Raw genomic sequence first — 26,463 nt, forward strand, 5'->3', positions numbered from 1 at the left:
AACCACGTTTTAGTACCTTTTACTTTAAAGGTACCACCATAGGTTAAGTTTAATCAGCAGATTAAGCCACCAAGGCTGGGTGTAAACGATCCCTTCATTAACTATCAGCTCCAAGAGTCACCCCTCAGATGTAAATAAACACCAGACAGCAAATGCAAGTCAAACTCTTGGACACTTTATTTGCGTTGTCAAGCCTTCACAAGCAGCAGTCATTAACTGATCAGGAGAACTTGACAGTGCAGAAAATCCTTGGAACTGTATCACATAAGGTTTTTTGCCATGGTTAGGGCTGCTCAGTGGAAATGTTCACTTAAAGACTTTACCCTGGTTGAACTTTTTCCCACCAAAGTTCCCCTCCCAAAGGAAGAACTCTTTGACCATTTCTTTGGTCTCAGGAGCATCAGGATCTAGTTTCTTCCAGGAGTATGACTCGTAATCCACTTGCCAATCAGGGTTAAGCTGCAACAGAAAAGACCAATCTCCTAAGTGTTTCTTTACAAGCACTAGGTGGAGGAACCTCACCTAGAAAGGGTGAACACATCAGTACGGCGAGTGATAATTTTCATCAAAGGTATTCAGCTCCCTCAGTCATCATTGTGTTCACCCCAAAAAACCTAAGTATAATAAAATTAGTAAATTATTTATTTAAAAAAAATGCCACATTAGATATGTCAAATTTTATTATCTGACCCTTCTTTAAAAGGTACAGTACAGAATCCAAAATTGTAAATACACAATAAAAACCTTAACTTTCTGCTGCTTGAACTTTGATGCAAAATGTACAGCTACACCTTACTTTCATGCAATATATTTATGCATTAGAGGGGTGGGAAAATGACAAAAGGTTTTCTATCAAACAAAGATAAACACATCAGAACAGCAAGTGCTTCAAACGCATTCAAAATCATCAATTATCATAGAGTTCCCAATATTTTTTTTCGAAACCTATAAAGTCAAATGCGAAATCATGAAAGAGAAGTAGAAAAACATGCTAGTTGGCAAGATAAAGAGGGGGACTGCACTATTAAAATAATCACGAAAAACCACCAGAAAAGATGAACACATCAGTACGGCGAGTGATAAGTTTCTTCAAATAAACTCAGATCCCTCATTCATCATACTGTTCATCCACTTTAAAGATGACTGATGTCATAGTGATCCCAATCACTTATTTAACATTCAACAGAATCTAATAACCTTGGTTTTCTTTTTTTCCCTGCCGAAATGTTAGTACTAAATAGGTCCATTCTCTTATCTGTTCTCTGATATGTTTGTGTGCGTGCGTGTTGTACTATTCAAAAGCAAGACCATCGGAAAAGATGAACACATCAGTACGGCGAGTGATAAGTTTCTTCAAATAAATTCAGATCCCTCATTCATCATAGTGTTCATCCACTTTAAAGTGTCACTTTGGAGATGATTGATGTCATAATGATCCCAATCATTTTTTTCCTGCCGAAATGCTAGTACTAAACAAGTCCATTCTCTTATCTATGTTCTCTGATATGTGTGCGTGCGTGCGTGCTGTACTGTACTATTCAAAAGCAAGACCATCGGAAAAGATGAACACACCAGTACAGCGAGTGATAAGTTTCTTCAAATAAATTTTTTTAGAAACCTATAAAGTCAAATGCAAAATCATGAAAGAGAAGTAGAAAAACATGCTAATTGGCAAGATAAAGAGGGGGACTGCACTATTAAAATAATCACGAAAAACCACCAGAAATGATGAACACTTCAGTACGGCGAGTGATAAGTTTCTTCAAATAAACTCAGATCCCTCATTCATCATAGTGTTCATCCACTTTAAAGATGACTGATGTCATAGTGATCCCAATCACTTATTTAACATTCAACAGAATCTAACAACCTTGGTTATACCTTTTTCCCTGCCGAAATGTTAGTACTAAATAGGTCCATTCTCTTATCTATGTTCTCTGATATGTTTGTGTGCGTGCGTGTTGTACTATTCAAAAGCAAGACCATCGGAAAAGATGAACACATCAGTACGGCGAGTGATAAGTTTCTTCAAATAAATTCAGATCCCTCATTCATCATAGTGTTCATCCACTTTAAAGTGTCACTTTGGAGATGATTGAAGTCATAATGACCCAATCATTTTTTTTCATGCCGAAATGTTAGTACTAAACAAGTCCATTCTCTATGTTCTCTGATATATGTGTGTGTGTGTGCGTGCTGTACTGTACTATTCAAAAGCAAGACCATGGGAAAAGATGAACACATCAGTACGGCGAGTGATAAGTTTCTTCAAATAAATTCAGATCCCTCATTCATCATAGTGTTCATCCACTTTAAAGATGACTGATGTCATAGTGATCCCAATCACTTATTTAACATTCAACAGAATCTAATAACCTTGGTTATACTTTTTTCCCTGCCGAAATGTTAGTACTAAATAGGTCCATTCTCTTATCTATGTTCTCTGGTGTGCGTGTGTGATGTACTATTAAAAAATAAGACTATTGGAAAAGATGAACATATCAGTACGGCGAGTGATAAGTTTCTTCAAATAAACTCAGATCCCTCATTCATCATAGTGTTCATCCAGATGAAAATTATTTATGAAAGAAAAGTGTTACTTTGGAGATACTGGAGGTGATAATAATCACAATCATTCATCTACACTATTATACTCAACAGAATTTTATAACCTTTTTTCTACACAACCTCTTTTTCAAACAAAATGTGAGTACTAAATAATTCCATAACCTTATCTATGTTTTCTGGTGTGTGTGTGTGTGCATATGACTGACTGTAAAGCTGATTTAAAAAGGTTTTACAAAAGTCACAGTAGCAAATATATTTGAAAAATTGCAAGACTTGCAAGGGTAGCATCATTGTACTGAATAACCACTTAATAAAACTGCCTCTATAAAAATGTAAGGCAACTGTAAACCCCATGCACAAAAAATGTTGGATGGGGACTCGGATTGCCTTTTTCTCTTCCCTCAGGAACTAGCACCACCCAGTAAGGAAAATAAAACATGGTAGTGTAAGACTTGGAGGGCACATAAGTCATATGCAGGAAAATGCTCTATCTGGGGCACTGTCAGTAGACACAATGTAACCGAAATACTATTGTGAGAATGCTTACGGTAAAGACAAGTTCCTGAGTTCTCCAAATCCATAGGCCTGCAATCTGATTCTGATGGTTCTCACCAAATATACACATGCTTGCAAAAGCATTCTTGTTGAGTTTTTCCAGACGCTGGAACATGCCTGAATAAGATAAAAACAGACATGAAGACACCTTAAATTACAGTCTTCCCCTTACATTTACTAAAAAACAAACAAACAAACAAACAAAAAACAAAACAAAAAACCCACGAATAAAGCAACTTGCAGACTGAGAAAATGCTCAACACTCACCACTGACTAAGTTGCACGACATGAAAGTGATGAACTTTGAAAGATCTTCCTGGTATTCACAGTACCAAATAGAATAGTTTTCCTTGTCAAATTTGTCCCAGAAATATGGAATTGCCACAGTCAGTGTGTCCTCATTGGAATATACACGCTTAAATTCATCCATGTCAAAGGTCCTTTAACAGATACATATTTTCATTCACATAATAACATCTTGCCTGTTGACATCATCAAGAAGAAAAATGCAGTCATATTTATATGGCAAAGAGATTTTTATCAGGTATGTAGAACAGCTTTATTAGTGCTTAAGCAATCATGAACACATCCAGCTGCCCATTATTATTCCTCTTTTTCTTACATATGCATGCATGGCAGCAGTGCACATGCCTTATGGAAGAGGACCCTACTAAAGAGACCTATCCTATTAACTCTTTTGTTTCCACAGAATCAAACTTTCTCACAACCACTGCCATTTTCACATACCATAATGAAACAGGGTAGTGTCACACAATACACTGCGATGTGTGTAGATGAATAAATGAGAAAAAAAAAAAAAAAAAAAAAAAAAAAATAAAGAAAAAAAAACACCTGGCACCTTTAGGAACTGTTCTATGAATTATTCCCCGTAGGAAGCTAAAACAGTTAATCGGGCATTTAATTTCTGCGTCGCAACCCAATTTCATATCAATTTAGAAAAATAAAGCAAAAACTGGGGAGGTACTCCACGGTGACACCAAGTGGCTCCTTCCTCCTTCTGCATCCCGGGGCCTGAGCTAATTTCCACAACTCATTCCCACCAAAACACTTCAACAAACACTTTCTGTCCTTTCTTATCAAACGTTTTCATCAATTGTGCCATACATTCAACAAACACTTTTAGTCCCCGAGTCGCAAAAGGGTTAAATATTCTGAAAAACATGGACTGGTCCGTGACAATATTTCATGAAAATCATGTGACTTAAATGTTATTTTTATTGTAGGTTAACAGGAGTAAATACTGGAATATGTTGTACTCCATCCCACCACTACGTTTCAATTGCTTTGCTTTTTGCCTGTGTGGAACGAGTGAAAAACTCTTTCAGGCAGGTTAATTTACCACCTTCAAAAATACTCACCCTTTAGGGTAAGCTGCAAAAGGGTCTTTAGACTCTTTAGGCTTTGCCTCTTCATCTTCATCTGCCTGCACAAGCATACCATTGATCTCAACACCAGAGTAACTTTGCAATCAACAAAATCATGAAAAAAACTGGCTAAGAAATATCTTGTGTAAAGATGAAATGTTAAAGTGCCCTTTCACCTCTAGCATGCTTAATAGATTTGCAACAGCCATAACTTGGAAATGTACAATCACTTCATCACGGTAATAATTTTCTGTCAAATGTCCTTGTGTTGTGGGTGTAGGCGTGATGTTAAAGACCAGGAAGATTGCTCAGGCAAATGCATAATTTGTGACTGTTTTATGCAGACTTTACGCACATCAAAGCATTTGTACACACAAGACTGAAACATCATAAGGTCACCATACCTGTGGAGGTTCGGCTTCCTTTTTCTTGGGTGTCTGTTTTTCCTTTGCTGGTTTCTCTTGTTTTTCTTTAGTTGGCTTCTCCTGCTTTTCTTTCTTTTCCTTCTTTTGTCCACCTTGAGCTCCATGTAGTTCCGCATACTTTTTAGCTATTACAAAAGGTTACAATGCCGACATCAAGATATTCAAGGAAGCATTTTGCACATAGAAAGGTCAAATATTTAATGTTTAACCCACATGGTCTGATATTTCTCAAAAAGAAGAACAGCACCATTTTCTATCACTCACAATCAAACTGTGCCATTTTGGTGCAGAGGGTCAACTCGCCAATAACAGCCTTGACATTAGGCTGGTTGATTATTGTACAAAACCATCTGTTGACGTTCTGGAAAGGTTTGCGAAATTCAGGATCCAGCACCTGCAAATGACACACACACCTATATATATATAACATGTGAACCCACAGGATCTCTGGAATAGCAACACAACACGTTTACTGAACACGAAGCATACCACATAGTGAACTCATTAGATTTTAAATGTTGACTTAAATATAAATCTTGCTCAGACTTACATTTTCATATAGAGCCAGTAGATTACAAGCCAGGCTGATGTCAGCTTGAGTCACATTTTCTCCCACAAGGTATGTGCGAGTCAGTAAGTAATCATTCAGCACAGTCAATGCTTTGGTGATCTGTCCTTTTGCCTTCTCTGTGTCCTGAAACATTAACATGTCAGAGCTGTTGCACAAAGACACCAAAATCTATCACACATCAGAAAACCACGCATAAGTTTTCCAGCATTTTTTTGCAAGTACTGTAGATCTTACCAAAAAGAATTGCTACCCAACATCAGGCTTGATGAATGACTTATTCCTGCAAAGAAATAGGATTTTATTTTGACTAGCATAAGATGGAAAACCAAACCTAAAATTAGAAAAAAATACCTGTTTGTTAAACTGCGTGATGCCAAGGCAAGGAAAAACCCAAGTGCAGGCTGCGGGTAAAATTTCATTGTCAGCAAAACTTATCCACTGCTGCACCAGTGCCGCAGCCTCAGGTGTAGCTCCCTGAAGCTGAGTGTTTCCAACTGAAACACAATAGACAGGAAGTGCTCTTCACATATGAACCACCTGGTTTGCAGGACCCCTTCCCCACCTAGACAAGTGGCTAACATAGCATTAACCAAAAACAGTTTTCTCACTGCCCAAATCTTTAAATTACTCTTGAAAATAAGGCTACATCATGACAGCTCATTTTGCAGCTATAAGGCCTAAACTTGCATTTAAGTCTGACAAGCATTTCTGGAACATATGTATGTGTACTTGACACTTCAGTAATACCTCGCCACTTCGTGCCTCACCTTTCACAGCTTCACTAATTCTTGGGCTTTTATAAGAAATTAAATGGAAAAATGATTCGCGGATCTATGCTTCTTTGCTGATTTTCTGCAAAATTTGATCAGTGGAAAATATATATAGCTTATAAATTTTTAGGTGATAAAAAGCCCAAAGTATATAAATATATTACTGATATTAATTCTAATTAAGAAATATTTTAAATAATAAAATTAATATAAATTACAGTAAACAGTGCATGTATTTACTCTTAAACAAGAAGCAGCATCGCTTGCCTGAGAAGCTACACGCCTACTCACAATTGTAAACACACATTTGGTTGGTTGCTAGAGAAGTGACCAACCAGAGAGTGCTGCATTGTGTACTTTTTCATTCTATTACAGGTAGTGCATTACTCTACAGTACATACTATGCGTTTGTTCTTTTCTTTATAGTAAAGGTACAGTACATGCGCACAACAGTGTGGGAATGGTTATTCACGAAATGAGAAAGGTTTATGTAGCGTAAAAGTAAGGGGGAGGGAATTGTTGTTTTACGCCGTGTCAGCAACTGAGGCTATATTACGGCAAGCAGCCAGCCCTGTAAACAGATGCCACGTGCAGAGAAAGAACAGCGTGCCCGAGACAAGAAATGAACTCTGGGCAGCCAACCTTCACTGTATTGGTGACAGGCGCTAACCGTTGCGCCACCAGACCGCTCAAAAGTAAGGGGGAGGGTTTATAAAGCCTTAATATAATGTGTAAATACATAAATATACCTTTTCTATTTCATGGATTTTCAGTTATTACGGGTGGTTCTTGAAAGCATCTCCCGTGATAAAAGAGGGCTTACTATATTTATTTTGTCATACACAATCAACAATGACAGGAAATGTTAAAATGCCTCATTTTGGATACACAACATAGTATTCGAGATGGAGTGAATTCTGGTTTATTTTGTTCTTTGATCTTAAGTTTAACAAAAAAAAAGGAATTTAAGAGCATCCCCATGTTTAAGTTGGAGACGTTTTGAACCAGTTTCTCACACTGTTAAGCAATTCTTTCAATCATGTTATTATTACTTATGAAAAGGCATAGGTAAAGGCTGCTGCAGATTAGACTCAAGCTCACAAAAAAAGCAATCCCATCAAAAGCCACAAACTGAGTTATGTTATTACCTACTCTGCAAACAAGGATTACAGGTTCTTTTTAAGCATGGATTTTTTCTTTTTAGAACAGTATTGTCTCCTTACTTACCGAAATGGGCAATTGCATTGCTCTCAAAAAGAGTAATTCCACTGCTAGATTCAAAAGCCGGCACCTAGAGGGGGGAAAGAATACAGATTTTAGCGCCTTGATAATTTTAGTTACATACTGCTGAAAGTGACAGAAATTGTGCTTTGTTGCTACATTAAAAATGAGTGATGCTTTTGATTAAACTAATGAAATGCACTTGTTTTTATTATTTTACAATTACAGATTCTCTGCAACACAGCATCGGAGTCTTTAACATAATTGCAAATATATTGACTGCATTCAATGTGAATATAGATTATTACCTTGCCTAGTGGGAATTTTGCGATAAAGTTTGCAGATGCATTTGTCTCTCCAAATTTGAAGTCAGGATCAACTTTCACATCTGTTCCACTGTACCGGGCAGCTATGAGGGCCTTATATGCCCTGAAGTTCTTTGGGTAAGTGTAAAGTGTCTGAAAAAAAATACGATCATTATGCAATCAAACAAAGAAAACTTTAAGTCCGCAAGAAAGCTTGATAATCATAAAATATGGCACGGTGGATCATAAAAAGGATGAGAAAAGATTTTGTGCCAGGAGTCTCACATTCTTACCCCTGTCGCCATGTCGGCAGTTCTAAAAAGGAAGTGACGTTGTTGTTCCGTCTGTCGCTATGCGCATGTACACATTTACCGCTTAGTGCCCGGATGACATTTCCCCTGACGGAGAGAGCTGTGTATTTCGTACTATAGTACAAAATTATCGAATATGGTAGGTTTTTTTACTGGCTTTTCCTTATTATGACATTCTAGGTAAAGTGCTCTTTTGCAGTCAAGGTGTGTGCGGGCGTGGTTTAAGATTCCAGTTTTGCTAATTGGAAACAGTTTATCAGTAGTCGAGAACCTAACTAGTAGCGACATAAGGCTATCTGGCAAGAAAATCATTACAAAAGCAAACATGCTTTGCAGAGCCAAAGGTGTATATTTAATCTTTAATGGTTTACATCTTTCTTCGCAAATAAACACAAATGAATAAGGAAATGTCACCTATTTAATTTTGCGTCTCTGATGAGGTAGTATTACTTCATACAACCTGTGCTACGACATTGGAGTTTATCCAGACTCATAAAAATCAATTTCTGCAGCAATCCCAATCTAGATAAACTGCTTTTTTTTATGTCATAACATTTTTTGCATTGTTATTTTGTAGAATTTTCAGTGACGATAAGTCTGTTTTGGCATACAACTTTATGAAATGCACTGTCGTAAGCAGGTAGTTGGATGATCGCTTTGCAGAAAAAAAATTCTTGGGGTGGTGGGCTTCCCAGTATAAGTTCACAGTAAACTTTGATATTGACTGTATAATCGATGACAAACAGAATATGCATCATAGGCTGTTTTAATATTTGAATCAAGATTTAGTGCTGTCTGTGTACAGTTATGCATTGTGCTTTACAATACATATATATATTGTAACCTCTGTATAATTATCTTATTTATTAATGGAAGATAATTGGCAGGTACTGAGGGTTAAATGATGTGAGATGTTTAAGATTTTTTAGTTGTACATCATGATTTCATTTGGGGTGTTATTATGTTATGACTTTTGAGATTGCATGAAGCAGCCGTGTATTACTTTCCTCTATGAAGTGTAGAAGTTATTTGAGTATGGTATCTTATATTTAATGGGAACATAAATAATTTATATATCATTTTTGGAAAAAAATATAAATGTGTACCTGGTTAAAAAAGCATTTTCAGAAATGTTCCTATCATCACTACCAGGCATAGTGTGATTTAAAAAGTCAGCAAATTTAATAGTTTAGATTAGATTAATGGATTGTGTATGCTGTTGTCTGAAGAGTTCTTTGTGATTTATTATGAGAGCTGATGAATTTTATGCTCTCTTATGTTCATGATACTGCTTGCACAAGGAAGGGCCCAGAATTTAATACTATTATTATAAAGAAGTGCAATATCTTAATGCAGGTTATATATAACTAATGATACAACCTGCATGGAGATATACTTCTTTTTAAGTGCAGTATCCACCATGGGATTTTCTCTAGATGAGCTCTGTGTTAGTTTCCTACTTATTTCTAGTATTGCCAGTTTGTTGTAGGCATGAAATAGCTAATCTTGATGCTGCAGGCTCGATTGTGGCTTGTTCATTTTATTTTATGTCATCTCTGTTAATGAGCCCTGTCTTTTTTTAATAGGATAATATTGTTCCCTCTGATCAGGTTACATATGAAAAAGGATAAAGGCTAGTTTCCTTTTTATCAGAGAATTAAAAGGAAGTTGGTAATGAACATAGCTGGATGCATCCTTAAGTAAAGTTTTTTTTTTGCTAACCACCATCTTTGATTTTATGTGGTCTTGAGTCAAGATATGTACACTTAAATGTTTTGATCATCTTTCATTAGAGAAATGTTTTACCATTTTGGTTTGTGTGACTTGAGTGACAAGGAACAGGCTGGAGGAGATAGTGAACTTGAGTTTATAGTATGTGCTAAAATAATAGTACATTGTCACGGACCGTCCGCAGACATGCGCATTCTTTCCACAAACCAAAATATCCTGATCGCTTGAGGGTGGGCGTACCTTCTTAGAGGCACAAATAATTATTCAATTCAAATACAATGTCAAATGAAACAAAGGCAAAATATCCACACTGATAGATTCACTCCTTCATTCGCCACACAAGATGTATTACCAATATGTTATCATTCATCCCACATAGTATTAAAGGTAACAATAAAATCGACTCTCATAAATTATTGTCACTGATGAAGAACCCAATGTTCGCTCCCGATGAAACGTCAACCTCTTATTATAAAGTCTTTGAGACCCTCCCAAGTCCTCTAATCCAATTAGTCCCACTGATCTTCTTTCCACGAAGTCTATTTATTATTGAAAATAAATGGTTTTCACAGTACCCACAGTTTACAAGCGGAACGTCTCGGTCTTGCGCATGCGGCCGCCTCCTAGGTGTTTGGCCGGATGATGTTAGATTCGCTGAAGGCCGGGAGGAAACCTTTCCTCCACCGGCGCTTACTCTCAGGCTGTGAAGAACTGTCCCTTCCAGGCGACAGATGGAAGTCGGTGCCCCAGTCTTGCACCAAGTTTTTCTGTTCTTTTCTCGCTGATACCAGTGTTTGGTTTCTTGACCCCGCCAAGAAACGGTACTGCGGGATGCCCAAGCCACAGAGCTCCCCCACGGTGCGAACACGGACTACAGTGACTCACGACCTGTGAAGTACATCCACCTGTAGTTTACCCACGGTATTACTTTCCGTAATACTTTTTCCGCTGTCGCAGCAGTTGCGAGAAAGTCCCGAGAAAAATCCACCAGCTCTCACTTCGGTTCCGCCGTCTGCTCTCTGCTTTCCGTTTTTTCTCTAACGTTATTTTCCTCAATCTTTTACGTCACCTTATTTTGACGTCCCAGTTTACGTCATTTGCTCAAGGGCAAACAACTTCCAGCCCACTACGCTAAATCAGATCAACCACGGTTGTCGATCTTCCCTCCTAACCCCCTCTACTAAATACTTATCCGTTACATACATGTTCTGTTCAGATGCTACCAATTCAAAGGTTAGGCAGGAATCAGTTCATGCACGATAATAGTACATGTAATAATAGATTGATATGTTAATATATCAGGGTAACAGTACATACATCCAGTGAATCTAGGATAACGTGTACTTTTCAGAAAACCCTAGTACATGCATGATAATTGTACATGAAAGCTATAATAAATTGATATGCAAATATCAATATAACAATATCATATAACATGCGTATGTGTGCATCCAGTGGATATAGTGTAACATGCTTTTAAGAAAATCAAACTGTAAAAGTAATATGTTTTAGGCAAAGAAAACAGAGGCAGTCTTGTCACATAGTTTCATGGATTTTCAGTTTATGCCTGAAATGCATTAGTTTCATTTCTTCAAACATTTTCTGGGTGTGGGTTTAGAAATTGTGGCACAGAAATCATAGAATTTGTTTCTTTTATCATATATCATTACACTCAGTGCACTGTAATAGTGTTGGCTGTTGGTGCTGGACTGCTCGTAGAAACACGGGTTCGATATGATTCATCTTCAAAGGTACTACATCTGGTTGTTTTGAAAAGGGAAAGAGCAGTAATCTCACAGGCTTGTTGGCTCTTGATGGAGTACATTTGCAGTTGTGACTCATTACATGGTATTGTTGTCTTATGCAATTGTACAAATTCAATATTTACCTTCAAAATTATAAATTTTGTACTTCTATCGTTACATCTCTTGGAACTGAGATTTTCCATTCTTTATTGCATTATCCTTTCTATGCTAATAAGTAATTGTTTGCACCTTCATTTTTGCATGTGAACGATAGCAATATCATGCTGCCAATGTTAGCGTCTGTTGCCTAACAAGATTTCGTCTATGCACACACAACTCTATCACTCCTCCACAGCAGTAATAGGGATTTGGGGAAACATTCAACTATGTTTATATACTGTCCCTTTTTGTTTTGGTTTGTTGAAGCATTTTCAATGTTTTAGCCTGGTTTTCATTTTCTTACTGGTATTATGTAAGTAATCTGGGATAAGACATTAAACAGAATGTGTTCTTTTACAGGGAAATGAGAACAGTCTGCCTATGGAGCTATGCTCCACATGTAAGTACAGTTGCTATTGGCTAAAAACAGTGACAATTTGTAAACGCTTGGGATTTTCTTTTGGCCATGAAATGGAAAAATGCTAGTTGTAATATTGTGTTTTTTTTGGTTTTGTTTTGTAATGCACAAACCCTTCAGGATAGCTCTGGAAGAAAAGTGGAAAATTTTGTGGGACATTTATCTTGAGATTAGCAAAGTTTTAGATTTGTTGTTTTATAACAATCTTTCTGATCGGTTGGTTTCACTAACATTTGCCTTTAACTTCTTTTCCACCCCAAAATGCCTGCTAAAAAGAAAAAAAAAAGGAGGAAAAAATCCAAGAAATGTTGATGTGGATGAGACGAATTGCTAAAATATGAAATCAGCCAGTCATTGTATTTACCTTGTGCATATACAAATTCTTGGGTCTTAGTAGTTATATATGTTGTATGAATCACATGACAGAAAACTCTTTATCAGTTTGATATGTGGTCTCCAGAAACTAATGCCTGGTGTACTTCTTTGTGAGAAAGTCTTCAGTTAAACTAGACAAAGAGTTGAAAAGGAATGGGGCAAGAACTTTCCAAGAAGCAGTTATTTACAAATGCTGGTTTAGTTATATCTGTTTCATTTTTCTCCAAGGCACATGTTCATGTTACATCAAAATAATCATGTCTGCTTAATTGTCTTGTGCATCACAGTCTCTGTGGAATGTGGCAATTTATCCTTCCATGAAAGAGTTTCAACACATTTTTGTTTAAAAAGGTTTGAGAAAGAGGGGAGACAAACATTTACATTTTATATTTAAAAAATGTGATGCACGTGATGCACATCATATATAGAATCAGGGTGCTCAGTCGAGCATGTGACTGGTAATTTTGGAGGGTTTCATTGTAGTGTGGGTAGAGGATAACCCAGTGGTTAGAGTGATTGCATCCAACGACAGAGCATGCACTCTAGCCAGCCTGACACCCTTGTGGTACAGTTGAGCCCAACCATTTTGAGTGTGGTAAAAGGAAGGTATGAAGAGTGTGAAGATGGGCAAAGCTTTTGCCTAAAAAATACCAACCCTGGCCCTGAAATAAGTGTCTTCCTTAGAACCTTTTCCCAAGAGCCAAAAGGTCATGGGACTACATTTGCCACATTTTTTTCAGTTGTAGATGGTAAAAGTGAAGATAAATGTTGGTCATCTAGCAGTAATCCTAATTTTTGGTAGTGCTAGTACAATCTAGTCTATACTACAAGGTGTTAGTAAGCATTGGCTTTAAGCCATATAACTTTCGTGGGCCCATAGCCACAAAAGCTTGGCAGGGAAACAGCATTGTTTTCAGTGGCAGATAGCCAGTATAGGCGGAAGCTAGTGTTTGAATCCCAACTTATCAAACTTTAAAATACTTTAATAGTCTAGTTAGTTTAGCTGGAGTGATATAGATGTGGTTTAGAGCTAACTCCATGACTTAACCTAAGTATACTGATCTATTACAGCAGTGTTTTGGCATTATATAGATTTGGATTTGCAACTCACGAAGGATGACAAACAGTTAAACATTTTGAAATTACCATATTAGTTGATTTACACTGCTTCTTTACTAACAGTTTTCAAAGAGGCATTATGCAGGCAATGATGTAAGCAACACAAAAATATCCAGACTTCTATCAATTAGATCACTTTTATGACTTGAATTATAGTGTGGATATAAGCATTTTCTGCCTGAATTACAGTTTTTCTGATGATTTGAGCAACTTTGGCTGCAATAATTTTCTCCCACATGGCTCTCTATAGAAAACATGTTTGCATTGTGTGCGTGATTTTTTTTTTCATTTTGTAAAGCACTATGAGCTTGCCCATATGGCGCTATAGATATAACTTCACACTGATTATCTTAGATGACCTGTTTCACAAAAATGTTCTTGATTTTATTCTTTTTCTTCTTGATTTGCTTCTTTTCTGTGGACATCTGTATTTATGATCTGTTCTGGCAGAGTGACTGTAAGTTGGGCATAGTGTTTCTATTTTAGTTTTAGGGCTACATTTGCAGACCCCAGAGGGACATTATCTCTAAACTGAACTGAAATTTTTTTAAAATTTTTTTTTGGATCTATACATCCTCATTATGTCATCATTTTAGTTTTTAGTTTAGTTTACTCCTTGTTGCTCCAGCGGACCTGATTTTGGGCAGCCACCTTCAGTTGGGCCCATGTCGTTCCGATGTCCTTTGCCTCACTTTCTACTGTTCTTTTCCAAGTCTGTATGGCCTCACAACTCTCCTTTTCCCCTGAGGGTTCCAGTCAAGTGTCTGCTTGGCAATGGTGTCAGTTGGTTTGTGCCGGTTTCCTATCCAGCCCCATTTGCATTTTTTGATATCTTGGCAAATGGCATTCGGGTTGGTTCTTTTCCACAGGCTGCTGTTGGAGATATTTTCAGGCCATCTTATCCTAGAATATGGTGTAGGCATCAGTTTGTAAAGGTCTGGAGCTTGTTGTTGATGGCTTTTGTCACTCTCCAGGTTTCAGAACCATACAGTAGGACTGCGTTCACATTGGTGTTGAAGATGCTGGTCTTACTGTGGAAGGATCATGCTCGGGGGTTCCAGATAGGGCGTAGGCTGTTGATGCGGCTTTTGATGTCATCATCCGTTGCACCGCCCTTGTTTCCCAGATACTTGAAGCAGTCTGTTTCTATGATGTTCTCTCCTTGAAGTTGGATTTGGAGTTCCTGCTTGTTGTTGATTCTCATTACTTCGGTCTTCTTTCTGTTGACCTTTAAGTCAGTCTTCTCTGCTTCCTCTACTAGCTTACTCAGTTTGGTGTGTGCATGTTGTTGCCGATGAGATAGGAGACTTATGTCATCTGCAAAGTCCAGGTGTTCTACCTGTTTAGTGAAGGTCCACTGGATACCAGTGGTGTTGTCTTGGGTTGTCTTGCGCATAATCCAGTCTATGACCACCAGGAAGATTGTTGGTGATAATATGCAACCCTGTCTTACGCTGGTCCTCACTACAAAAGTTTTAGTGAGTTTGCTGTTGCGAATAACTTGGTAGGACGTGTCTTCGTACAACCTTTGAATGATATTTATCAGCTTAGGTGAAATGCCATAGTGGATTATCCAGATGACGTCCTTGTCTACACTGTCGAATGCCTTCTCGAAGTCCTCAAAAGTTATATAGAGGAAGGACTGACACTCAGTAGACTGCTCAGCGATGATACAGAGGGTGGCAATGTGGTCAGTGCATGACCTATCCTGGTGAAACCCTGCTTGTTCTGGTCTTAGTCTCGTATGTCATCATTTTAATCCTTTAAATACGTACTGAAATGGACCTTTTCCGTAAATATTACTCCTAACACCCTTTCTCATAATGCTAGTCCTTTTGCAATATCATGTTACTCTCAGCTCTTGTTCTTGTAATTTGGTTTCTCTTTGTGTTTTTTGTATTTAATTTTATTCTTTGTTTAGTACAGTTGTTTATTCTTTTATAGCTCGTATGTTATTTCTTTGTTTTCCTGTCCCTCTTATGCTGTTGTCACGACACCGCCGGTGCCTCTTGTTTTTCGCTCTCTCCAACTCACCAGCGGGTCGGACAATTGCGTGTTTTTTCGTTCCAATTGAAGAATGATTCGCGTGTGCGAGTCTGTTACTGATCAAAAATTAAAATATAGATCCTAACTATTCTCAACACAATGGTTTTTCTCCAATTTCCGCACCCACAAAGTACAACGTATAAACTCACTGTTTGGCAGTCGTTTCTCCGTTCACATTAGTACATTCGATCTCTGATATCGCATTGTCTTGGCAAATCGCTCTCTAACTTTCTTCTTCTTCCACTCGCTCACGTAACGTCCCTCTTCTCTCTATTTTCTCCAGCGTCCTTCTTCTAAAAATCCTCTAACGTCCTTCTGCTTCCATATCCCTTTCAACCTCTCTCCCGCTTGCCTCACTATTTCTAGACGTCACTATATGTCATCACGTTCTATTTAGAGAACGTCCATCATTTGCACGCTTTCATCTACACACGCGCCCAGTCCTAGCACTCTGACTAGATCCATGACAGCTGTCCATATTTCGTTCTTGTTCTTAAGCACTAAGAGCATACTCCTGAGGAGTGTGAGTATGTGCTTTACAAATTTAGCATTTATTATGTCAGGCCTATGAATCATAAAACTTCAGGTTTTGTCATTCAATATATCTATCTTTAGAATGTATGAAAATTGTACTGTTCATGAAATTTTCAATTGTCAAGGTTGCTGGAACAGATGTTTCTGAACAAAGAAATTGTTTTAGACTATATATTTTACTTTGATGATTTTGTAGCACAATGATGGTATGGTTATTGCTAGTGTTTGCAGTGTTTTGTTGCATTTGTTTGCAGTTGATGTTGATGAAATCAAGCGCCTTGGAAAAAGATTTCGCAAATTGGATCTGGACAATTCTGGATCCTTAAGCATAGATGAGTTTATGTCTTTACCGGAGCTACAACAGAACCCTCTCGTTCAGAGGGTCATAGACATATTTGACACAGATGGCAATGGAGAAGTAGATTTTAAAGGTGGAACCTTTTCACGCATTTCCTTTTTTCTTAACATGATACTCTGATTAGTAATTTTAAGGTGATGATTAGGAACTTGGCCAGACTGTCTTTACTAATTAAAGAAATAAAGGTTATGGAATCAGCAAACTGTCACTTAGATGCCATGATACTATCAGTAAAAACCTGGTTTTGATTGTTTCACATGGCATCCTTGAACACTTCTAGATTCTGAAATCACTTTTCTCTCTCTCTCTCTCTCTTGTATATCCATTTTAAATCTTGTTTATCTTGTGAAATTAATTTCATGGAAAGGAAAGAGCTGGCTATGATTATGGTGTGTTTGAATAACATTTTGTTACAGTTGTCTCAAGTGCTAATTATTATTTTTTTTTTAAACAGAATTCATTGAAGGAATTTCACAGTTCAGTGTAAAAGGTGACAAAGAATCGAAGTTGAGATGTAAGTACCCTACTGCCATACAATGCACAATATATAAAGAAATGAAACAGACTTGTTTGGTTTTCTGTTTGACATTTACTGTTGTGTGCTTAACAGGGCAGCTGGATGGTATTATTTTCACACAGAAATTGAATGAACATCAAATTTATGCAGAGTTCAGATAATGTTCACTTTGTGCTCAACAGTTGCATTCAAGATTTACGACATGGATAAGGATGGGTACATTTCCAATGGAGAGCTGTTCCAAGTTTTGAAAATGATGGTGGGTAACAACCTTAAAGACACCCAACTGCAGCAGATTGTCGATAAAACCATCATTCACGCAGACGCTGATGGTGATGGGAAAATATCATTTGAGGAATTTTGTGCAGTAAGTTGTATAATCATGTTTCCTAGTATTCTTGTTTTAATTTGAGCTTTGGTTTTCCATTTGTGCCAGATCATTGTAGATGTTAGATTATACAAATTTCTTAAATTCTTTTGTGGCATTCACAAGTTCAGTCAGCAATAGGCAATGAGAAATTATCTTCAAAGCTTAGAGAGATGCTTTAGCTTAATTTGTAAGCTTTATTTTCTATCAGTTAACTTTATATTACTTAGATAGGATAAAATCAGTTTACTGCACTTTACATGACACAAGACAACACATATGTGCACCTACATGGTGAGTTCATACTCATGCAGGCAAAGACGAAGGTCACAGTTGGAAATTATTGTACTCCAGTTCAAGCCACCATTACCATCTATTTCTGCTTTTGTTGCAGGTTGTAGGTACAATGGATGTTCATAAGAAAATGGTGGTGGATGTATAGGTTCCAACTGTGTTCACAGCTTTCATTTTTACTACTGTTACATGACACCTTTTCCTCCACATCTTTGTTATTGCAAGCAAATCTTCAGATGCTCCTGTTCAGTATCGGCAGTCATTTGCCTCAGCACAGAATGCACGCACCTCTTTAGCTGGACTCCATGTGATTGGCAACTTCCATTTGAACACTGACATCAAGCTTCTGAAAGACTTCTTGATTAAAAAACGGCAATTGTTTGAACACAGAGACATGGTTATGACTGCTTCTGTCCTCGACAAGTGAAATTAACGGCTTCATCTTGGACCTGCCTTCAGGCCAGCCTCTTTAGATTCTAGTGTTTAGGAGATTGCCATCAGATGAAGAAGCAGCAGTTCTGATAGTATATGATAGTACATGGAGGCAGCATCTGGTCCTTTGTAAAACCAAGAGGAAAAAAAAAAGGAGTTAATTTTAAGTCTCCAGAGATCTGTTGCCTTTTGTGTGAATCATTTTCTTTGATATTTTTGATATCTTTGCAGTTTTAGCAAATATATCAAAAAAGATTTATGGCCAGTAGCTGAAATAAACGTAGTTAATTAGCAAAATAACAGTTTGACATGAGAGAAGATTCCCTTTCACTGCTTCAACTAGTATGCAGTGAAATTGACCATGTCAGTACTTAATTACATTTAAGTGGTACATAAGCTTGTCTATATGAGCATTGATTGTGAACATTGTAGCAAAGAGGCTGGCCTGTGGTATATTTCATGCAAGGGTTGACGATCCAAAGACGTTCCCGGTGGACGCATTGCAGTACTAGCAGTGAACCCTTGGCAGCGTGCACAGTTTAAGGATTTTACTTTTTTGAGACAGAGTGCAGATTGGCCACAATATCAAGAGTGAAGTGTCTGTATGGGTTATTACATCTAGAATCTGGCTTAGCTGCAGATTTAGCATACATTATCTGCTGCATTTTTGATTGTACTGGGGTCATAGTTGAAAGGTTGCATGTTGCAGTATGTTATCAGATGTTGATCACCCCATGTTTGCACTGCATAGAGATCTGAGATTTGGCATTTAATAAGAAATAATGCACGCAGCAATTTGTCTGTACTGGTGCTTGAAGGGCTGTTGTTGTTTGCTTTGGATTTTGAGCTTTGTGAGGTCTTTAATGTTGCTTTTAGTTACCACTGGTTGGTTGTTACTTGTTTTAGCTTGTTTTTAGCTGAAGATCAGTTTGGAATGTTTCTGAGATATAAGGAATAAACACAAAAGATGCAGACTCACACATGCCTGCATATGTGTGCACAAGTTTTAAACACCAATGCATTTGCACACATACCTCAGCACATGTACTTGTGTTCTTTTCCAGGAAAAGGGATGTGTGTCACTGGTACGTTCAGTGGCTTGTTGATAACATTTGGTAGAAAATAAAGGAAGAGTCAGTTTATATTGGGTGAAATAATTTAGCATGGGTTTTTGAAATTTTAATTCTCTTATTTTATTCCAAAAAAACAAGTTTTATATATAAACACGTGGTGCAGCTTGAGAAATGCTGAAAAAAGTTAATTCTCCTTACAGATATTTCTGTTTATAAAATGCTGCATATATGTATATTCCACATCTAAAGCATTAGCAATAATGCTAGCAGTATCAATAAACAGGATGATTCTTTATATTATATATATATACAATTTCCAGGATGCCAGCGGATATAGTCATTTATAAATTTTTGTATAGTTATCATACGAGCATTGTCTTTGTTGAATACTGTTATTCTTGGCGTAATCAGTTTGCCAAAATTTTTTTTTTTAACCACTTCTTTTTTGTTTTAGTACTTTATTGAATAGCGTGATATACAAAGCCTCTGTGTTTGAAGCATTAACTCAATTAAAAAAATACAAAACAATGCATTGCATTGCATGATTACAAGCTCAGAAAAATTGTTCTATTATTTTACGAGAGTTGGATTAGTATTGTTATGTAAAGAATTTAAGTTTTTTGTTCAGATCCCAGTTCAGCTGAGCAAAGTGATGCACGATTTACTGCATAGGTTACTTTTATTGCCTACAGAAATTGTGGTAGAAATAGCTTGTACACTATAGAGATGACTCGACTTCAGCTTGTGCAACACTTCACATTCTGCTTTCTGGGATCAAGTGGGTGGGCTTCCCATTTTCAAATGCTAGATGTTGCATAATTTATATAGATGCATAATTTTGTTGTTTAAAAGCTGTCGTGGTGATTGACAACCAGTTAAAAAAAAGAGCAGCTGATGTCCATAACCTTGTAAGCGATCATACAATCTTAAACATGTTAAAGTGATAATCACCTGCTTTGTTAGTTAATAACTTAAACATCTGATCATAATGATTCAGTTTGTAATTAGGTTTCAGACAACTCAGCATATTAGATGACATTTTATTGTGGTTTTTTTGTGTGTGTGTGTTGCTCGCTGCTGGGCATATTATGAAAATCTTGTTTAGTCCCCTTTTTCCAAGGTCCAACAGAGAGAATACAAGAGAGTTTCAGTCCTGCTTAAATTTCATGCTTGCACTCAAAAGTGTTAGATAAGACACGAGAGTGCATTTAAATGACAGGTCTGTTTTTCAACAGCTGCTTCCATTCCTAGTTGCCTTGCGGAGAAGGACATTTACTTTTTTTTTCAGCTGGTGTATGGCATTTATGTATAGTTCTTATAGTCAACCTCTGTTTTTCTTTTTCGTCCACTCTGTTGAAGTATGCCCCTCATCTCTGTCATTCTCATACAAATTTCAAAACCCATTTCATGGAATGTTATTGCTGGTTTGGTAGAAGAAACTAGGATGAGAAGAGACATGACTGAACAGTTGACTTTCTTAGTTGTAATGCTCAGTTTTTCCTCCCTCTTTTTGTAAAAGTTATGACATAATCTGACAGTAGATGTGCAGTCTTTGGCTTAAAAGATAGTATTATACTTGTCTGATGATGGATGGGCAGTAAGGTTGTAAAATAGCTAAATATAACCCAGCAGGAAGATAGCTCATTGTGTTAACTGAAGTAGCGCTGCTGATGCCAAAATGTCCACTTAAATTTCAGGTCAGTGGAAGTACAGGATAATATTTTTGTAAATCTTTTTTAATTTGTGTTTTAATCTGCATGAAATTTAAAGATAGGAAAAAGGGAAAGTCTCTTTCCTTCAGTAATAATCTAAAAGTTTATCATCTTATGATAATTTTTGGCAATGCTCAGTTTGATAAGGTGGTGTGTGTGTTTGTGTGCATGCACAAGTGAATTAATAATTTTGAAACATTGTGAGTGTATCATTGATCATTGTTTTCTGCGACATCAACAAATTTATATGCAGTTTTTGTGCATACATGCATAATCACACTGTAATTGCTGTCTGAACAGTAACATGTCTCTCTGCAGAATGGGCATTTAGTCACAGCAGAAGATTATCAAATGTGGTTGTGGATTTATGCTCATTTAGGAAAGAAGCCAGAGAGACTATATTGAAAACTTAACCATAAATATTTCTGATTTTATTGTTTTTTTTTTTATTTAATGTTATACACCAGTTCTTTAGAGAAGATCTTTATCGTGGAGGAAAATGCATCGTGTTAGTGCAAATAATTTTTTTTAAAAAACCATAGCAGAAAAACTAGCAAGTTAAGCAATTATTTGTTGGTGTCATGTAGGATAGATACATTTAATCCTGTTTTGATAAGTACATTGTTAACAAAAAATATACTTTCTAAAAATTTGACAAGATATATTATTCTTTAGAATTAAAACTAGACATAATAGATTATAATAGAATTTATATCAAGCAGAAATAATTGCAGTGGTAGAAACTTTCAAAAGTAATGCTTGCATTCGCCAGCAGATGGTCATAGTAGTTTCAACAGAAGAATCTGACAAATATTTTCACAAACATCTTTTAAACTTGTATTATCCAATGCTGCTATCATTCCACCTTCACAGACTTTTACAGCATCTTTTTCTTTATTTTTTATTGCTTCATTTTGGTTTACCCAACATATTGCTTTGAGTTGCATTTGTAGCTGTTTATCTAATTTGCTTTCTTGCTTTGTGTAAAGTATTTTTTTAATTGATATGTCTTTAAGACTTAAGTGGACTGGGACCTGCTGGTCAATGGTAGAGAATGGAGAGAAAAAGCAAAAGCTGGTGGTAATATTGTCAAATGCCCCCCATGATAATGATTAGTCATTAGTTAAATGAATTGATTATTTTAATGACTGATAAAGTGCACAAGACTGGTTACCTCCTCATAAGATAAATATTTAAGAAAACCATGGTATTTCAATGATCCAGCATAATTGTTTGCATATTACAGAAAAGTGAACTTTAGGAACAAGATTCATTTATTAGAATAGGGATTTGTTTCATTTACTGTTTAATAATTGGTATTTCTTTTTATTATTTTTATGATCATATTCAGGTATAGTAACAAAAGCAAAAGTCTTTGTTTCTGTGCCATAGCATTTTTCACTGTTTTCTGTCTGTGATTGACATCATTATGGAGAACTTGAGAATAAAGCTCATGTGCAAAACAGCTGAAAATGAACAACTTTTGTACTCTTCAGCAGCTGTAGCATGTGATACAAAGGACAAAACATTTTCTGGAGCCATTGTTAGCCATTGCTGCATTTACAATGTGGCCAGTGTTTAATGTTATTGATATGCTGAACACAGTGAACCACCAAGTGAACAGTAGAGCATGGGACGCTTTTGATCGTAGCTTCTCTTTAAATACATCTCTTCAGTTCCTGTGTGTTGTCCAGAAATTTATCAAGCAATGGAGCAACATCTTGTATTAACAACACTCTCTTAATACAAGATGTTGCTCCCTTGCTTAATAAATTTCATTCATTCATCCCTTGACTTGTATCAGCCAATAACCTGCTATGATAGTCCACCTGAACTGGTTGTTGGGGAAAACATCTGGATAGACATAGTGGTTGTCAAGTGTTGATAAGAATGCATTTCAGTCATCTCAGTTTTAGTGTCATATAATGTCAGTTTTTATTTTCCCTGTGAGTTATTATTTCGAAAGGAATGTTTATCTTTCCATGTATATTATGGTTTTTGCTCTTTTGTAAACTGCTATGATAGTCCTTAAAGTAAGGTGTGAAATGATTTTTCAAAAAAAACCGCTTATTTTTATTTTCCAAGTTATGGCCACATCAGTTAAAAAAAAAAAAAACACATCCTAACTAACTGAGCCTTTTGCTACATTGTACAGCTCATTCTTTACAAATTACAGGAAAGTGACATCTGTTCTTGATGATTTAAGAATAATTGCCACAATGATATTAATTGGCATAGTTATTACATACTTTAATTGTGCTTCTGGAGGCAGGGTGTCATAAATTAGTCTTACAGAGTAGTGTTATCATTTTGTCTTTATTGTATAAGAATGTTAACAGGTATGCTATAATTCCCAGCAGTGATAGTAAGGCAAGTTGTTATTGCATTATTTACATTTATTGTTGCAGCAGCTTAAAAATTATTTGCCAAGGTCAGAAGTCTTTGAGATGCATTTTCATAACCATATCTTAGTATTCATCTGCCTACAAAATTGTAATGTTTTAGTGCAGTAATGTTATTAAGACAGTTTGAATTTTAAACATCTGTTGGGAACATGCGCCACATGTGATCACACAATAAACAGTGATCAACTGGCCTATATGTGCAGACAATGAAAGGATCATTTTCAGTCATTGAAGGATGCACCACAAAGATGACTCATGCTTACATGTTGTGCAAACCAAATTCCTGTTTCTGGGACACACTGATTCAAGAAAGGACTACACCTGTCATGTCAAAATAATGTGATTACATAACTGGACAAGATGTTAAATATTCTTTTATAAAAACCAATTTATTTTTCTTGTTATGTGTGCATCTTCTCATCAGCATCAGTGTTGTTGCAAGAAACATTTCTTCTGTCATGGTGTGGAGAAGACCTAAGCAACACCTAAAATTGTGATTCACATTTTTGTTGGAGTCATTAATTAGTATATGGAGGTTGGCTTTTTATATATATATAAAAAGGAAATGCTTGAGATCTGTAAATGAGATTCTAGCTAGAAGTATTTATGTAGTCAATCAAAAAGGCACATTTTATTAATTCTGTTTATCTACATCAAGTCCAATATTAACTTTTTTCATGTTTTGCATTGGTATTGTTATTGCTTAAATTTAGATCACACCTCCACCCACCCTGCTTTTAAAAAACACCAAGTTTTGTGGGTAACTTGGTTAGGACAGTATGTTGGTATTTTAGATTACTTTGGAAAAAGCCCCATAGAAAGTATATGAATTGCTAACTGACCACAGGAAAGGTTTCATCAGTCTGCTTTGACTAATTTGTTCTTAAATACTCCAAGCACATCTGTATCAATCTAGCCCCTCTCCATCCTTCGTTTTCATTATGTATGCAAAACTAACCCCAGAGTTGAAGTGTTCCCTTTTTTATACCTGCTACATTTTCACGTTTTACAAATTTTAGCTAGAAAATTTTTAATCTGTGGAATGTTGTTAATAAGAATTTAAATATCTTCCCATTTTAAAGCATTTTTGCATCTTCAACATGGATCTACTAAATCTCATTTGTGTTGTAGACTAAAGGTTTGGCGCTGCTCTTTGGTTCCGTCATTCACAAGCATTATACGTCCTTCACTGTTTTAATTTAATCTGTAATTTACACTATTTCCCATATACTAAATACTATTGTATGTATTTATCATGAATGTTGATATAATGCTGCAGCACAGTTCTTAATTGCATTGATCCCTCTGTCATCAAACAGCCTGAAATAAAAACCTTTAAGCACACTCTTGTTCCTTACCTTTTCAATATAATTTTCTTCCATTTGGGTGTTTCTGCAGATTATATATTGTTGACACCATTGTTTAGTCTGTGTATCATTTTACCTTTCAAGTTCAAGCATAGACTCGAAAGTTGTCAATTTGTGAGTCTGAGTTCTTTTGTTAATCTGGGAAATGGTTCAATCGGAGAATTTGTACTTACTTAATTCATGTATATTTTTGCAACGACTTTGAATGTGGTCTGGATGTGTGACCTGTATTGCGAGTCAGTGCATGCATGTACATTTGACACTGTAAGTGGCTCATGTTTCAATACAAATCTTACCCCTATATTGCACCTCCCATTTTTTTTATTTCTTGTCCCTCTCCCCATTCAAGAATCATTGTTTACCCTTTACATGTCAAGCAAATGTGTTTTTTTAAACTATATATATTATTGCTGATTTTCCCTTGCAAAAATAAAAAAAAATAAAATTTTTTCCAAATTTTGGACATGTATTTTATATTTACTGCTTTGTGAAGCTTTCTTATAATTATGTTGTGTAATACTTAGATATCATAATCTTGCTAGCAATAGGTTAATGGTTAGTAAGCATGTTTGCATGGACACTAACAAGTATTCTCCAGGCATTTGTTTAAAGTGTTTATTTCATAATGTTAACGCTTTCCTAAAATTTGTAAGATTCCAATATCAGCAAGACTTACGATTTCCTACCATAATACAGATCAGTGCGCTTAACACTGCTCTGTTAATCTGTATCCATTTCAAATTTTCATTACCTCACAGCTGTGTGACAAAAAGATTCAGCCATGATTTTAAACCAGAGTCTTGAGTCCTGTGCACTTTTAAAGTTAAAAATGTTGTGAGCTATAGAGGTATCAATGCGCGTATATTCGTCTCCATATTTAAAGTTCATCAGTGGGTTTTTTCCCCTCAGTTGCATAAAATAGGAATATGTAATAACATATATTGGGTGTCTGGGTATGTTTTTGAAACAATTGAAGATTAAATATGTTAATTAAAAAAAGGCAAATGATATCTAAAAAGGTGCATTTTGTCAAATTTAAAAATGTATGAGTTTTAACAGCTATACCTAAACAGAATTTTCAAACTAAGCAATCCATCAAACAATCGAATGTTCTTTTTTAGTAACATAGGTTTAATGCAGGTTGCTGATCTAGGGTCTGTTTCACCCAAACTTAGTCGACATATGGAAGATGGCTGCTCCCTAAGAAAGCAATGAATATCATCACTGCCCTATGTTATTTTCCATAGGGTATGATTATTGTGTTATTATTCTGTGCATATATAATATTCAAATTACTTTTGTTTGGTAGAATTGATGTTTGGTCCATGTTAACATACAGTACTGCTGCATACTCTATATCTAATCCTCTTCTTGCATCGGTTGCACATAAGGCCTTAACCAGATGTCGATCGGCTGAAGCCTGCTCTAGGTGACCCCATGTCCAGCCCTTTCCTTTCATGCATGCTCTAGTACTGCTATTACTGTTTGATCTTTCTGCACTAAATTTCTTGCAGCCCAAGACTTTTTTTTTTGTCCCTTTACACTTAAAAGCTCATCCAATCAGCTTCAAGGATCAAGTAGTACACAATAGGCTCTAGTACAGGGGTGGGCAAACTACGGCCCGCAGATGCCCTTGGACTGGCCCCTCTGCCAAAATGTGAAGTGCACTTGTTATATTTTTATTCAGTCTAGATTAATTT

General features: G+C 36.3%; 2 protein-coding genes across 2 annotated transcripts; one reads left to right on the forward strand and one right to left on the reverse strand.

Annotated features, from left to right (window-relative positions):
* Positions 1 to 153: 153 nt before the first annotated feature.
* Positions 154 to 8,185, reverse strand: LOC112570554 (elongation factor 1-gamma-like). Its single transcript, XM_025249065.1, has 11 exons — positions 8,094 to 8,185; positions 7,804 to 7,953; positions 7,502 to 7,565; positions 5,856 to 5,998; positions 5,484 to 5,627; positions 5,198 to 5,327; positions 4,913 to 5,058; positions 4,503 to 4,567; positions 3,391 to 3,563; positions 3,116 to 3,240; positions 154 to 459 (listed from the first exon to the last, which is right to left on the reverse strand). Exons 1-11 carry the CDS (start codon positions 8,103 to 8,105, stop codon positions 307 to 309), a joined length of 1,305 nt encoding a protein of 434 aa, XP_025104850.1. The 5' UTR covers positions 8,106 to 8,185; the 3' UTR covers positions 154 to 306.
* On the forward strand, positions 8,162 to 24,740 carry LOC112570556 (calcineurin subunit B type 1). Its single transcript, XM_025249067.1, has 6 exons — positions 8,162 to 8,250; positions 12,107 to 12,146; positions 16,493 to 16,669; positions 17,051 to 17,110; positions 17,296 to 17,480; positions 17,875 to 24,740. Exons 1-6 carry the CDS (start codon positions 8,248 to 8,250, stop codon positions 17,920 to 17,922), a joined length of 513 nt encoding a protein of 170 aa, XP_025104852.1. The 5' UTR covers positions 8,162 to 8,247; the 3' UTR covers positions 17,923 to 24,740.
* The last annotated feature ends 1,723 nt before the right edge of the window (positions 24,741 to 26,463 follow it).

This window comes from Pomacea canaliculata, linkage group LG8 (genome assembly GCF_003073045.1).
Source record: "Pomacea canaliculata isolate SZHN2017 linkage group LG8, ASM307304v1, whole genome shotgun sequence".
Classification (NCBI taxonomy): domain Eukaryota; kingdom Metazoa; phylum Mollusca; class Gastropoda; order Architaenioglossa; family Ampullariidae; genus Pomacea; species Pomacea canaliculata.